We start from the raw sequence: 16,253 nt of genomic DNA, 5'->3' as shown, positions 1-16,253 counted from the left end.
AAGTGTGTATCTACCCTCAGGAGAGCCAGAAAACAACATCTTTCTCATCTCAAGTCTGAACTCTCAAACCTCTCTCCCTCCTCAAAATCCTGGTGGCGTTTAATCAAATCTGTTTCTGGTGAATGTTCCCCCTCCATCCCCTCCCTTATCTCAAATGGCCGCACTGCTGATTCCACACGTGATAAAGCTGAATGTCTGAACTCGGTGTTTGCAGCTAAATCTTGTGTCCTCAACCCATCACTATCTCTACCCACTTTACCCAGTCACACCCAACTGTCCCTGGACTCTGTATCTTTTTCTTCTGACAAAGTGGAGAGCTTGCTTTCAAACCTCAAGTCAGATTCTGCAACCAGTCCAGACGTCATCAGCCCACGTGTCCTCAAAGCCTGCTCTTCTGCCCTTGCTCACCCTCTCTCTGTTCTATTCACCCTCTCATTTGCCCAAGGTCATCTGCCATCTGCTTGGAAATCTGCTAACATCACTGCCCTGCATAAAAAGGTGCAAAAACAGATCCCTGCAACTACAGACCAATCAGCCTTCTCCCAATCATCAGCAAGGTTATGGAATCCATCATCGCTTCAGACATGAAATCTTTCCTCTTCTCCAATGGCTTGATTTCCAATCATCAATTTGGTTTCAGACCAGGTCACTCTACCCTGGATATGCTGCTTCTGCTCTCCCATCAATGGATGGAGGTCCTCAATGCCAGACAGGAAATCCGAGCCGTATCCCTGGACATATCACGTGATTTTGACACAGTCTGGCACCCTGCACTACTCACCAAACTCTCTTCCCATGGTATTCAAGGCCATCTCCACTCATGGCTCGCAGACTTCCTCTCCTGTCGCAGTCAACGTGTGGCCCTAAATGGAGTTCTTTCATCCCCTCTTCCTGTGCAGGCTGGAGTTCCTCAAGGTAGCGTTCTGGGCCCTGTTCTTTTTCTGGTTTTCATCAATGATCTCTCGGACTCTCTGGAAAATCCTCTATTTCTCTTTGCCAACGACTCCACCCTCTGCCGTACCATCTGTCATCCCTCAGACCGGCAAGCAGCAGCTTCTTCGCTCACTGCAGATCTGGATAAAATCACAAACTGGTCCAACACGTGGAACATGTCTTTCAATCCAGACAAATCTCACACTCTCACTATGTCTCTTCGAAAGGACAGTTTAGAACCCCCCACCCCATCCACTTTCTCAACAAAATCCTCTGGAAGAAGTCTTTTCTTTCAAGCTTCTGGGTCTCACTATCTGCCATGACCTTTCCTGGGAAAGTCACATTTCCAAACTCGCCTCAAAAGCCAGTCGCCGACTGGGAATCCTACGTCGTGCAAAGTCCTTCCTCGGCCCTCTTGAGCTCCTGACCACTTACAAAGCTTTTGTCCGTAGCCTGATGGAGTACTGCTCTCCCCTCTGGGCTGGTGCTCCTGCCTCCCACCTTTCTCGGCTTCACGCTGTCGAAACCAGGGCATTTAAGATCATCGGCATCTCCCGCAATGAAGATGAGTCTTTGGGCCTCTCACTCAATCACCGCAGGTTGGTTGGTGGTCTTTCTGTCTTCTACCGACTCCTCTCCAGCCTTACCCCCCCCCTGCTCTCTCTGCGATTTGTCCCCACCACATTTCCACAGGGCGCTCAAGGTCCGCCAACAACCCTCTTCTGGTAAAACTACGAAATCACGAATCACTGCTCATCTTCACTCTTTCATTCCTCTTTTTTCCTGCCTTTGGAATAAACTTCCTCACTCTATTCTTTCCCATTCGTCCCTCCAGGCTTTCAAAACAGCTGTTCACCACCACCTCCTATCTTCCCCCATCCAAATCCTCGATCTTTTCTACCCCCGATAATCCACCCAAGCCCACTTCCTTCAATTCCCCTGCTTTCCTTCCTAAAAGTCCCTGCAATGTCCATCTTCTCTTCGCCATGTTCCCCATCCCATCCCCATCCCTCTCCCTTCCACAGTTTACCTAATGTGTCTGTTCCCCACTGTTTTGTCTCTTCCACTCCCACCCCTCTTGTCTCATGCCTCCTTGCTGTGAGTTGTGTGTTAGCTCTCATACGAGCCTCGACCAAGGTATACAAAAAAAAAAAAGCGCTACTTGCTGGGTTATTACAAGCGCTCCTTGCTGGGTTCTTACAAGCGCTACTTGATGGGTTATTACAAGCGCTCCTTGCTGGGTTATTACAAGCACTTCTTGCTGGGTTCTTACAAGCACTCCTTGCTGGGTTCTTACAAGCACTCCTTGATGGGTTCTTACAAGCACTCCTTGCTGGGTTCTTACAAGTGCTCCTTGCCTGGTTTTTACAAGCGCTCCCTGATGGGTGCATAGCTTTTTTTTTTCTTCTTTTGAGTTTTCATTTCATGCATCTTTCTCGGAGTATGAGATTGTATGAGTATGAGTGTTTTGCAGTATGAGGTTGCATGTTAAGTTTCATAACGCCGTATGATATTGGACTCCATTGCCCCAGCAGATGACTGGCAGGTAAGACCGCTGAATCCATGAAAAAGTAATTTTGGATCCATTTTTCTTGAAATTGACGTTCATCTGTTCTCCACTTTCTCTTTCTTGCCTCGTGCTCCATTTTTACACCCTTCAGGACCACACAGCAATCTACAGCATTGTTATTTCCACACTTCCGCACATGCTCACAAAATTTGCTGAAGATCTTTCACCGAAGGAGGGGAGGGAGTGGAGAGTTATATTTCAATATTAGTTTTCTTTTCTCATTTCTATTGAAAAATGATCATGTACAATTTTGAAAAGCATTCTGTTAAACAGTGTAAAATAATCCAGAGGTATGACCCCCTTCTACATGCTAGAATATGTCTAACCAACCAACCTCTCCGATGGGAGCTGTCTTCTGGGGAAAGGGTTGGTTTTAGGACATGGGTGGAAGTGAGACGGAAGGAAAAAAGAAAAGGATATGAAAAAACAAATTAAATGATGAATGAGGAATGCAACAACATAAATAATTCATTTAAATAAAGGTGGTGGAGTTCATGTAAAGGAATGATGATGCATTATGATGAATAAGTAAATAAAAGGTTTTAGTCCAGCCATGGACCAGCAATTGGTTGGTTCACAATTGGTTTAGAGCTGAGTTTATTGATTGGCTCTAAGTGAGCTTCCATATTAGGGTGAGAGTTAAGATTATGATTTCAGTTCTGGTTAGCTTTATGGTCACAGTTAGTTTTAGTTTTTCGGCAACAGTTAGTTTGACGTTTAAGGCAACAGCTAGTTGTAGGTTTTAGGCAATAGTTAGTGTTAGGTTTTAGGCACAGTTAGTTTTAGGTTTTAGGCAATAGTTAGTGTTTGGTTTTAGGAAACAATTACTTTTAGGTTTCAGGTCACAGTTAGTTTTAGGTTTAAGGTCACAGTTAGTTTTAGGTTGAAAGGTCACAGTTAGTTTTAGGTTTAAGGCAACAGTTAATTTTAGGTTTAAGGCCACAGTTAGTTTTCGGCAACAGTTAGTTTTAGGTTTAAGGCAACAGTTACTTTTAGGTTTTAGGTCACACTTAGTTTTAGGTTTAAGGCCACAGTTAGTTTTAGGTTTAAGGCCACAGTTAGTTTTATGTTTAAGGCCACAGTTAGTTTTAGGTTTTAGGCCACAGTTAGTTTTCAGTTTACGGCAACAGTTATGTTTAGGTTTTAGGCCACAGTTTTAGGTTTAAAGCCACAGTTAGTTTTACGTTTAAGGCAACAGCTAGTTTTAGGTTTTAGGCAATAGTTAGTGTTAGGTTTTAGGCAACAGTTACTTTTAGGTTTAAGGTCACAGTTAGTTTTAGGTTTTATGCAATAGTTAGTGTTAGGTTTTAGCAACAGTTACTTTTAGGTTTAAGGTCACAGTTAGTTTTAGGTTTAAGGTCACAGTTAGTTTTAGGTTTAAGGTCACAGTTAGTTTTAGGTTTAAGGCCACAGTTAATTTTAGGTTTAAGGCCACAGTTAGTTTTCGGCAACAGTTAGTTTTAGGTTTTCGGCAACAGTTAGTTTTAGGTTTTCGGCAACAGTTACTTTTAGGTTTTAGGTCACACTTAGTTTTAGGTTTAAGGCCACAGTTAGTTTTATGTTTAAGGCAACAGTGAGTTTTAGGTTTTAGGCCACAATTAGCTTTAATTTTAAGGCAAGAATTACTTTTAGGTTTTCGGTCACACTTAGTTTTAGGTTTCAGGCAATAGTTAGTTTTAGGTTTAAGGCAACAGTTACTTTTAGGTTTTAGGTCACAGTTAGTTTTAGGTTTAAGGCAATAGTTACTTTTAGGTTTAAGGCAACAGTTAATTTTAGGTTTTAGGTCACAGTTAATTTTAGGTTTTAGGCAACAATTAGTTTAAGGTTTAAGGCCAGAGTTAGTCTTAGGTTTGAGGCAACAGTTACTTTTAGGTTTTAGATCACAGTTAGTTTTAGGTTTAAGGCAATAGTTACTTTTAGGTTTAAGGCAACAGTTAATTTTAGGTTTTAGGTCACAGTTAATTTTAGGTTTTAGGCAACAATTAGTTTAAGGTTTAAGGCCAGAGTTAGTCTTAGGTTTAAGGCAACAGTTAATTTTAGGTTTAAGACCACAGTTAGTTTTCGGCAACAGTTAGTTTTAGGTTTAAGGCAACAGTTACTTTTAGGTTTTAGGTCACAGTTAGTTTTAGGTTTAAGGCAATAGTTACTTTTAGGTTTAAGGCAACAGTTAATTTTAGGTTTTAGGTCACAGTTAATTTTAGGTTTTAGGCAACAATTAGTTTAAGGTTTAAGGCCAGAGTTAGTCTTAGGTTTAAGGCAACAGTTAATTTTAGGTTTAAGGCCACAGTTAGTTTTCGGCAACAGTTAGTTTTAGGTTTTCGGCAACAGTTACTTTTAGGTTTTAGGTCACACTTAGTTTTAGGTTTAAGGCTACAGTTAGTTTTAGGTTTAAGGCCACAGTTAGTTTTATGTTTAAGGCCACAGTTAGTTTTAGGTTTTAGGCCACAGTTAGTTTTCAGTTTACGGCAACAGTTATGTTTAGGTTTTAGGCCACAGTTTTAGGTTTTAGGCAATAGTTAGTGTTAGGTTTTAGGCAACAGTTACTTTTAGGTTTAAGGTCACAGTTAGTTTTAGGTTTTATGCAATAGTTAGTGTTAGGTTTTAGCAACAGTTACTTTTAGGTTTAAGGTCACAGTTAGTTTTAGGTTTAAGGTCACAGTTAGTTTTAGGTTTAAGGCCACAGTTAATTTTAGGTTTAAGGCCACAGTTAGTTTTCGGCAACAGTTAGTTTTAGGTTTTCGGCAACAGTTAGTTTTAGGTTTTCGGCAACAGTTACTTTTAGGTTTTAGGTCACACTTAGTTTTAGGTTTAAGGCCACAGTTAGTTTTATGTTTAAGGCAACAGTGAGTTTTAGGTTTTAGGCCACAATTAGCTTTAATTTTAAGGCAAGAATTACTTTTAGGTTTTCGGTCACACTTAGTTTTAGGTTTCAGGCAATAGTTAGTTTTAGGTTTAAGGCAACAGTTACTTTTAGGTTTTAGGTCACAGTTAGTTTTAGGTTTAAGGCAATAGTTACTTTTAGGTTTAAGGCAAAAGTTAATTTTAGGTTTTAGGTCACAGTTAATTTTAGGTTTTAGGCAACAATTAGTTTAAGGTTTAAGGCCAGAGTTAGTCTTAGGTTTGAGGCAACAGTTACTTTTAGGTTTTAGATCACAGTTAGTTTTCAGTTTAAGGCCACAGTTAGTTTTAGGCCACAGTTATTTTTAGGTTTTAGGCCACAGTTATTTTTTGGTTTTAGGCCACAGTTATTTTTAGGTTTTAGGCCACAGCTAGTTTTCAGTTTAAGGCAACAGTTATTTTTAGGTTTTAGGCCACAGTTTTAGGTTTAAGGCCAGTTATTTTTAGGTTTAAGGCCAGTTATTTTTAGGTTTTAGGCCACAGTTAGTTTTCAGTTTAAGGCAACTGAATTTTAAGGTATTTTCAGGTTTTAGGCCACAGTTTTAGGTTTTAGGCCACAGTTATTTTTAGGTTTTAGGCCACAGTTTTAGGTTTAAGGCCAGTTATTTTTAGGTTTTAGGCCACAGTTAGTTTTCAGTTTATGGCAACAGTTATGTTTAGGTTTTAGGCCACAGTTTTAGGTTTAAGGCCACAGTTATTTTTAGGTTTTAGGCCACAGTTAGTTTTCCGTTTAAGGTCACAATGAAAGTTAGGTGCAATGGTAGGTGTTGGTTTTCAAAACCGTGCTGATTAGAAAGTCCAATGGAAGCCTTGTTTTAAAGACATGAATAATTGTCATGATAAAGAAATGATTTCCTCATAGGTTTGCAATTTGAAGAACATAATTACAATGATAATATTATGATTATTATACTTTGATTTGGAAAATTACATTACATTTTGTTTTATATCACCGACTTTGACTCACAAAGATTCCAATGGGAGATAGATAACACTGAACCACAAAATGACAGTTTAAATGCCATCGTTAGTCAAACTGCATGAGTTAATGGTGAAGCACAAAATTTACTGTTATGATGTATTCACCCACCTTTGACCCTATTTGTGGATTCAGTCGGTGTTTCTGAGGTCAAAGGTAATGAGAAAAAAGGTAAGTGGAATGAGGGTGGGGGTGAAACATGGAAGTAAGGTTTCATTGGGAATGGGATTGCATGGTAACAATGTGCAGGTTCAGGAAGCCAAAGATAAACTCAGGATCAAGAGTGAGGAATCACTGTCATAGTGAGCACAGTAAAAGGGCAGGCTCGTTATGACAATGGGTAAAGGGAGGGCTCGGTACGACAACGGGTAATGAGTGGTCTCCGTATGGGAAAGAGACAAGGGAGGACTCAGTACGACAAAGGACAAAGCCCAAGAAAATGAAGGGGAAGGTGCAATGTGAAAAGGAAGGAAGTGCAGGCCAATGGGGGTTAGGAAAATAAACTAGTATGGAGAAACACAGCAAACTGTGAGTAGGGTTTGGGTGTAGCTACTATGGTTAGGATTTCTAATAAAGGGAAACAGTACATAGGAACACAATGAGGTATGAGTGAGGTTGGAGAATATCTATTCGGGTCAGCGTTAGGCCAGGGTTAGGGTCAGGATTTAGATTAGGGTCAGTGTTGGGGGTCAGGGTTTGGATTTGGATTCGGGTCAGCAATCAGGTTAGGAAGGGAAAGACGCATGGAGTAACACAGCAAGGTGTGGGTAGGGTGGGGAGTAGCTCGGGGGTTAGGGTTTGGATTAGCATTAGTGTTAGGAAGGAAAACAGGCTTGAAGGAACATAGCAAGGTGTGGGTAGGGTTGGGGAGTAGCACATGACTGGAATCAGAAATTTTAATCCATTATAATTACTCATTGTATGTTCTGTAATCAGGTAATTGTTCTTATTTATATTTGCATTAATGCTTTGGGATTAATTCTGATTGGGTAAAAATAAAGATCAGGAAAATATGAACAGAGCAAAACGCTCAAACGTGCTCACAAGGCTACTGTGGAAATGTGTGCAATGTGCCAGTTTGATTTTCATGGAGCTTTAAGGGAACAAGCTGTTATACACTGGACAGGAAGTTGTACTTGGCTCTGAAGATGACAGCTCTTTATATAAGTGCATTTTGGACTGGAAGTTTGAATCCTTGTTCATGTATATACAAGGGAGAGAAGGGATGGAATACTCCATCTATGGAACAGCAATGCTTCAAGTTCTAAATATCCATCAAGGAAGATCAAACATGCTCATAAGGAGGCACGTCCATTGACTACATGTTCAAAATTACTTATTACTCACATTGACTTGTGAGCAAGGAGGCATCAATCTGTAGATGTGAGTCGGGACAGAATGGGGGTTCTGGAGTGCATAAATTAATATTGAAGCCAATAAGGAAGGAGAAAAGCATGACCTTTTTCTCAAACAGAAGGATCAAAAATATTCTCTTTTAACTTTTGTACATTTAAAAAAAAATGTATATTGACTGACTCCAAGAGGCTAACATTGCTTAGTTTAGTTAAGTTAGTTCCTTATTAAATGTCATAGAGTAAGTGTAGAGTAATTAATTGTGTTATTAGATATGCATCACAAGTAAAGATAGACGATGTGTACCCACCCTGGTGCATGTGTTGAAAAATCACCATCCCTGCAGGCATTCGTTTTATGTTCCACCCTTTGGATATATATATATATATATATATATATATATATATATATATATATATATATATATATATATATATATATATATATATATATATATTTATATATATATATATATATATATATATATATATATATATATATATATATATATATATATATATATATATATATATATATATATATATATATATATATATATATATATATATATATATATATATATATATGCCTGGTGTGTTGGCGCAGTGGTTAGGGCAGCGGCTTGGGATCCAAAAGGTCCTGAGTTCAAGCCCCGTTGGGCCACTGAATTAATACACCAGGGGGTTGACTCAGCCTGTCATCCTTCCGAGGTCGGCGAAATGAGTACCAGTGTACTGGGCCGGTGTATACCCCGGTTAAAATAAGTGTACCATATCCCTGTGTCATAAGAGGCGACGAGGGTTGTGTCAGGAAGGGCATCCGGCGTAAAACATGTGCCAAATCACTATGCGGATCATACGGATGATCCGCTGTGGCAACCCCTAATGGGAGCAGCCGAAAGAAGAAGAAGAAGAAGAGATATATATATATATATATATATATATATATATATATATATATATATATATATATATATATATATATATATGTTGCGGTTCTGGAAACCACATCACTCCAACACCAATAGCAGCCAACATACAGTGGTCCCCAGGCAGTTATTTCATTAATGTATGTTCAGATAGTCCCTTCCTTCCTGTCTAGTGGGACAAAAGGGACAAGTGTGTTGGGTAAATCTCATAGCTAGGTCTGTTTAAACCTCTGAACTTCATTCCTATTCTTTTTTTCTCTATTCCTGAGGTAAATCCAAGCAAGGGGTCCTCGCGAGGTCGGCAGGCCTCGGACACCCATCTGTAAAAAACGAGGAAAACCAACACGAAACGCACACGCTGCCTGGAACACGTGCAGCCCAGCAGTAATTTTCACACAAGGACAGCAGTAGAAGCCAATAATAAACGCCAGTGCTGCATGAAGCAGGTGCAGCGCAACGATAACCCCCCACCCACTGTTCAGGCGACGAGAAGCATAACCACCACGACCTCGTCACTGCAGGAATGCTATACCGAGACCAAAAGGATAACCAACCTAACAGCGCACTGCAGGAATTCCGCGCTGAGGAAGTAGACGGAGCGGAACACCAAGTGCTAACAAATTACAGTATGCACGAGGCGCACTCTTCTTCAATCCGAATCTCCATCTAATAATTAAATCAAATCCTTTCTTCAATTACCTGGCACAGATAACGGCTGGCACCGTGCACAGGACACCACCTTCGATAAATGGCCACGTGCTTAATGGCGGCGGACCCACTTGCAGTCCCGGGATAATTTATTATCGCACACGGAGCAAGGCACGAATGGCACGCATCGTGTTGGGGTGTGCGCATGTGTTACCATAGCATCTTATCGTCGGTTTTCACTGGCCACCATGGCCGCGGTGTCTCCCGCAAACGGCAAGCGTCTGCTCGCCTCTCCGCCGGCGAGGCTGCAGCCAGGCAGAGGTGTTCTGTGCAGCTCGGGCCGCATGGCTTACAGACCGGCAGCACATTGACTGGCGCTGACCGCCGGTCACCGTGGATGGCCCAGGAGTTTGATGCAGGACGATTTGAGTCACAGTGCCCAGAGCAAGATGATTCCGCAGCTTAGAACCATCTGGATGGAAGTAAAGTGGAGCCGCTTACTGTCATAGCGGCCGGCCCGCATGCTGGGGCCCAATCAAAGTGCCCGATTCGGATGAAGACATCGCTTCAGGTCGTCACCCCCACCTGCATCACGGGATCTATGAAAGGATGAGTCGCAGGATGGTAGTGTCGTTCCTGCTCACCGCCCCTGTCTGCTCATTCCTGTAGGCTCGTCCTAGGCTAGTGGTCATTTTTCCTGCACTGTATTCCCATCTGCTGGTGGATTTCAGTTCCAGTTCCAGCTCCAGCTCCAGCTCCAGTTCCAGTTCGAGTGCCAGTTCTTGTCATCGTTCCTGCCCACCGCTCCTGTCTGCTCATTCCTGTCGGCTCATTCTGTCTGGCTTGGGATCGACAGTCTGCCCATTTGCCTGCTGGCTGCGCCCTTCTTTACCAATTTGCCAGCTGACTGCCTTCTTCACCGCCTCATTGCCTTTCTACTCCCACTTGCTTCTGACTTCGCGTGCTGGCTCCACCCCTTCATCAACGCCTTGTCGCTGACTCTACCCATCCACCCATTGCTCCAGACTCCACCTTCTGACTCCACCCAAAGTCCTTCCTTAACGTCTGTCGGGCGCGCCATCTCCCTGCATCGACGGTTAGCAGCTCGAAGTGCCACAAATCGGGAGATGACGTGCCAGCTGTCAGGGAGGTATCGCCCAGCAGAACATCCCCCCAAAACGTATTGATGGCGTGATCGGGCAATGGTGCAAGATATTGCGAGACCGTTAGCCTCATCTCCTCTCCTCTTTTTCTCTTTGTTAACTCCTCTTCATCGGTGTGTGTGTGTGTGTGTGTGTGTGTGTGTGTGTGTGTGTGTGTGTGTGTGTGTGTGTGTGTGTGTGTGTGTGTGTGTGTGTGTGTGTGTGTGTGTGTGTCCTCACTTCCGTTATGGCATTTGTCCTCACTTCCGTAAAGATTGTTCAAGAATTATATCGGAATAACTCTGCTCTGTCTGTTTTTGTAAGTTGCTTGTATTATTGCTGCACCTCTCACATTTCTTCCTATCTCTGCTCACACACAACAATAAAAGCTATACTCACTGTGCCACATATCTTTCCTCGCCTGCCTGTTAATAAATCCTTTGTAGAAATGTTCCCAGCTCGTTTTCATCTTTTCTCTCATTGATCCAGCATGGTCCGTTTTCTAACCTAGCCGGGACTTTATTCCCAACGATCCATTTCTTTTAGCCGGTACATCCTTGGCAGTGTCGCTCGGATGCATCTGATCCGGTAAAGTGATCTGGTTCGGACAAGGCGTACCGAGGCGTGTCCCCCGGTAATGAAATCACGTGATTATTTTTAGGTAACCGGATAAACTAGACGGAGGACCCTAAGTCACGTGGTTGAGTTATTGGCGTTCACGGTCGGTAAGCGACCCGCCGCGTCGCAGAATTATCCATGTGCGATGGCCTGCGATTCCGGGGAGTCTGGTGGGAGCCCAAGATAGCTCCCCCCCCCCCTGGTGGTCTTCTCACCCGATCCCCAGCCCGCAACTAATATGTAAATATATATATATATATATATATATATTGCTGCAGTTCTGCAAAGCCGGCACTCCCCCGAGGGTTATGTATCGTGGGTTTATGAGATAATATGCGTTGCGTGGGCTTTAAGTCATGTATTTCTTTCCATTCTTTACTCATCTTTCATTCTTCATATTATTTTGCTTTGTGGCACACCATCTTTCTTCATGAAGGCATGCGTGCACACCAAGGACCAGAGCAACAGCGGCATGTTATTTGCATACATGTAACATTTCCCAATCAAACCACCACCATTATCCACCACACTTTCCACCTCAGACTTCACCAGACACAAACTCCAACATTACAACATTTCATACACCATCAAGATTCCTTTATAAAAATCACCACACCATCAGACCACAACCCAAACTCGCTTACCTTCACCATTAACAGCCACAATGAACGACCGACCACCGACATCACGAATCACCACATGACAACCGCTATGCTACACCACCGCTGCCATTGCTCAATCACCATCACCACCGACATTCACCACCTCCCTTTGGACCGGCAGGTGAAGGGGGAGCCCATCGTGTCATAGTAGATAAAATATATACATCATAGTTGATATCGGTGGGCTGGAGCTTCAGTCTGCAACCTCTGCGCCATGGTTGTCAGCACTTGAAACGTGCTGGAGTGCGGTGGAGGGGGAGAGAGAGGAGGACAGCAGGCAAGGACCCTTAAACTGGGTCTGGATGATCTACTCTGGACGTTCTCGTTTGGGTCAGCTAATGCTGGCAGACGGGATGCCCAGTTTAACATCCATCCGCGGGATGGTACACGCATTTATGAATCACCCTGCATGTTTATGGATAGGTCAGGATTCAAACCCAGGCGAGATGGTGACTGTGCTTACCTCTTGAGCTGAGACCATCCTGCCAGCCCCATCTTGAAATAGTTTCCCTTTGTTACCTCCGCTACTGAAGGTGGAAGGAGGTTATGATTTCACACCTCTCTGTCTATTTGTGTGCAGGATATCTCAACAAGTTGTGGACGGATTCGGATGAAACTTGGTGGACTGGCAAAGACGAATTGATTCAATTTTGGTGAAGATATGGATCGGGATATGAGAATTATTTAATTTTTAAAGTGATTCTTCACCATCGAGAGATCGGGCCAAAAATGATTTAATCCTGTATAGAATGATATTTCAAAAATGTATTGGGCCCAATATGTTTTCATGGATCAGGTAATGTGTGCTGGAGGTATGTGATCTACCGAGTGCCATTCTCATAATCTGGTGATGTGTTTCTTTTATAAATCATTATGCAGCTCCGAAAACCAGCAAATAAGTAAAATAAATGAGCTCTCGCCTCCACCAAGCTTATCTCAAGCCTCCACCAAGCTTATGTAAAGCCTCCACCAAGCTTATCTAAAGCTTCCACCAAGCTTATGTAAAGCCTCCACCAAGCTTATCTAAAGCCTCCACTTTCTGAGTCAAAGACATCACTTTCCTCGGATTTTTTTTTGCACTTCGTTCACCACCAGCAACAGTTTTCCTCTTGAGAGCAATGGTCAAAAATCATGAAGGGCAACAATAACAGAAAACAAAGAAATTGATGACGATTACATGGAAGATTACACCAATGAAGTACTGACACCAAGATAGGTACAGTACAGTACAGTACAGTATGTGCTGTACGTCTCAGTTACCACCTGCACCGCAGCAGTCCCGCTGATTTACAATTATATGTTTAAAGTCGAAACTGCGAACAATAATCACTTTTCTCCAAGTTTCAAATTTCATTATTTACGGTGCACGAGAAACAATAAATTGTCGTGATGGGACATAACCATCACAGCTGAGCTCAAACACCATGATTGCTCCAAATTAAACTCACGATAACTAAGACGGAACACAAGAGGTTACCTGTGATCTCCAAACCCACCAAGTTAAAGGGTTTACAGTATATTTCAAAATGATTTTGCTGATTAGTCTCATCCAAAAAATGGATACGGGGTTATTGCTGTGTGTGCGTGCGTGCGCGTGCGTGCATGCGTGCGTGCGTGGCGGGTCACTTCCAGACTTCCTGTTCAGGGATTGGTGCACGATCTCCTTCCAGTCCAGCCCTCCTTCCAGGCCCTGTAAAGCTAAGTTTCCAGTCCTAAAGCGTTTTGCGTGTTTTGTTATCGAGATTTGTGTCAGGGTTTGTGGAACTGTACTTATTTTTTTTTCGTGTTGCGTTCATAACAGTTTTAGTGGGTAGTTGAGTTAGTTTATTGAAGGAAGCAGGGCGAGGCCTCGTGATAAGTTTAGCGTGAAGTCAGTTGGGGCCTTGGGAGTATGGCGGTGAAGAAGGTTATAAATAGAGAGCGAAGGAGAAAGGATGAGGAGGACGTAAAATGTTACAGTTGCTCAATGTGGGCCACGTCAACAATGGGGGAAGCAGAGGGTTCTTATTGTTGTAGGAAGTGTGAGGAAATCGTCCACTTGAGGAAGGTTATCACCAGGTTGAAGGAACGCATCGATAATTTGCAGCAAGTAGCAGAATGTGAGAAATTTGGAGATAATAGTTGGTTACGGATGTGGAGTGAGGTTGCTGAGGATAGTGGAAGTGGTGAGGGTGCAATGGGGGCAGGCGGTGGGGGGTGCGGTGGTGCAGTGGGTGCAGGCAGTGGAGGAGGTGCAGCAATAGAAATTGGTAGAAATGAGGTATGGGAGACAGTTTTTGTGGGTGATGAGATTATTAAATATGTAGATTTTTCATTCTGTAGGAAGGATTGTAGACACAGAACTCTGTGTAGTTTTTAAGGAGCGGGAGTTGGGGACATTGAAGGAAGGATAAACAATATTGTATCGGGTTATGACAGGAAGAAGTTGGTTGTGGTACACCTAGGTGTGAATGATGTCGGGTAAGTTTACTAAGAGGTTTTGAAAGATAGATACAGAATATTGGGAAAGTGGCTGAAAGCAAAGGGTTGTGAGGTCATGTTTTCTGGGATTCTCCCAAGATTAGGAAACAATATAGAAATTATGAGCAGAGCAAAAGACATCAACCAATGGCTGGAAGAATGGTGTGGGGAGGAAGGCTTTACATTTAAGAAGCAGTGGGAATCATTTAGGGGACAAAGGGAGTGTTTCCAGAATGATGGCCGTATATTAAATTGAAAGGGGGCAGCAAGGTTTGCAGTGGGAATTGAGGAAGGAATTCAGGCTTTTTTTTTAGGTCAGTGGAGGGTGGGGAATCTTTAAAGGAAGGAACGGATGAAGTAATTGGGATGAGTTAGGCCAGTGAGGAAAATAGAATTTCAGGAAGGGAAAAATTAAATATATTCGATACAATGTCAGAAGTTTAAACAATAAGATGGAAGAGCTTGAAGCCAAAGTAGATAGCGAGGAGTACGATATAGTTGTAGTGAGTGAGACATGGTTTAAGGAGGAGAGTAACCGGACAGGATTAGAAGGTTACAAGGTGTCTCGGTGTGATTGGAAGGAGAGAATAGGAGGAGGAGTAATTTGGGTCAAGGACAGCAATGCATCAAGAGAAAGGGGTGACATTAAGGAAGGAATAAATGTTGAGGATTCTGTATGGGTAGAGATTCGAGATTGTAAAAACAGGAAGACACTGGTAGGATGCTTTTGTATGGCTCCAGTTGTGAAGGAAGAGGAGGAAGGAGGAGTACATGAAGAATTCAAAAGGGCATGTGGTTTTGAAGTATTGAAGAGTATTGATTACGGGGGATTTTAACTTGCCAGGGATAGATTGTGTCCAGGAACAGGGAAAGGGCAGAGCAGATGAGGATTTCCTGGTTTTATTCCAAGATTGCTTTTTAACCCAGTTTGTCGATAAGTCCACGAGGGGGAGTGCATTGTTAGACCTCCTTTTAAGTAACGATCCCAATATGGTGGAGGAGGTGGAGGTTGGGGAGCATTTAGAAGCAAGTGACCATAACATTATGTGTGCAAAGATTCTGTTAAGGGTTCAGGATAGTAGGGTAAGACTATTAGAATTCAGGAAGGCAAACTTTGAGGGTATGAGGAGAGATTGAATATTGCTGAGGAGGAGAGATTGAGTATGAGGAGGTGATGTAGATTGGGAGAATCTAACAACATGACAATCAGCATCAGAGAAATGGGAAACCTTCAAGGAGTAAATGTGTACAGTACAGAGTAAGTACATTCCAATGAGGTGTAAAACTCGAAGTAGAAAGAGACCAGGATGGTTGAACAGTGAGATAAGGAACGTGATTAAGGAGAAGTAAAAGGTATTTATTTGGTTTAAAATAACAGGACTGGAGTTACATTGACATCGCTATCGGAGTAAACAGAGGCAAGTTAAGAAAATAACTCGGCAAGTCAAAAGAGAGTATGAGAAGGACATGGCTAAGAATATTAAACATAATAACAAGGATTTCTTTAATTAAATCAGGGGAAAAGAACAGGTTCTGACCAGTGTGGGCCCATTGAGGAATAGCACCGGGAGAGTGGTTTGTGATGAAAGTGAGATGGCAGGCTTATTAAACAGGTATTTTTCTTCAACTTTTACACAAGAACAGTCAGGAGAATTGCCAACAGCTGAGAGTATCTCTCGAGGAGGCGAGGAAGGACTTTTACAGAAGATCCATGTTGGAGTGAAGGAAGTAAAGGAACAGCTCGGTAATCTAAGAGAAGATAAGGCTCCGGGTCCAGATAGTATGTACCCGAGAGTATTGATGGAGGTGGCTGAGCAGGTAAGCGAGATGGTAACGGATATTTTCAATAGTTCCCTGGAGTCAGGACAGGTACCGGAGGATTGGAGAGTAGCAAATGTAACACCGTTATTTAAGAAAGGATCCAGAGAAGAATTGGGAAATTGTAGACCTGTTAGTTTGACCAGTTATGGGGAAGGTGTTGGAGACATTAATTAAAGACTGGATGAGGAACCATTTGAATAAATACAAACTAATGAAAGGTAGTCAGCATGGGTTTACCAAA

The 16,253-nt window shown here is 42.5% G+C and overlaps 1 protein-coding gene across 4 annotated transcripts in view; it reads right to left on the bottom strand.

Moving 5' to 3' along the window:
- Positions 1–16,253, bottom strand: part of LOC147010331 (limbic system-associated membrane protein-like) — an 88,627-nt gene that overhangs the window by 18,411 nt on the left and 53,963 nt on the right. Inside the window, exons 8-9 of one of the 4 annotated variants that reach the window (XM_085859003.1) lie at positions 6,492–6,524; positions 2,838–2,858 (exon numbers count right to left, since the gene is read on the bottom strand). The exons of 1 other annotated variant lie outside the window; for it this stretch is intronic. In XM_085859003.1, the coding sequence (XP_085715129.1) occupies positions 2,838–2,858; positions 6,492–6,524 (54 nt within the window). The remainder of the gene's footprint in view (positions 1–2,837; positions 2,859–6,491; positions 6,525–16,253) is intronic. 2 more of the 4 variants (XM_085859004.1, XM_085859005.1) reach the window with 2 other exon arrangements.

The sequence above is a fragment of the Eptatretus burgeri genome, chromosome 16 (assembly GCF_056783735.1).
Source record: "Eptatretus burgeri isolate ZD-2024b chromosome 16, Ebu_testis_v1, whole genome shotgun sequence".
Classification (NCBI taxonomy): domain Eukaryota; kingdom Metazoa; phylum Chordata; class Myxini; order Myxiniformes; family Myxinidae; genus Eptatretus; species Eptatretus burgeri.
The sequence above is the reverse complement of the archived record's forward strand: the minus strand, read 5'-3'. Positions and strand labels throughout refer to the sequence as shown.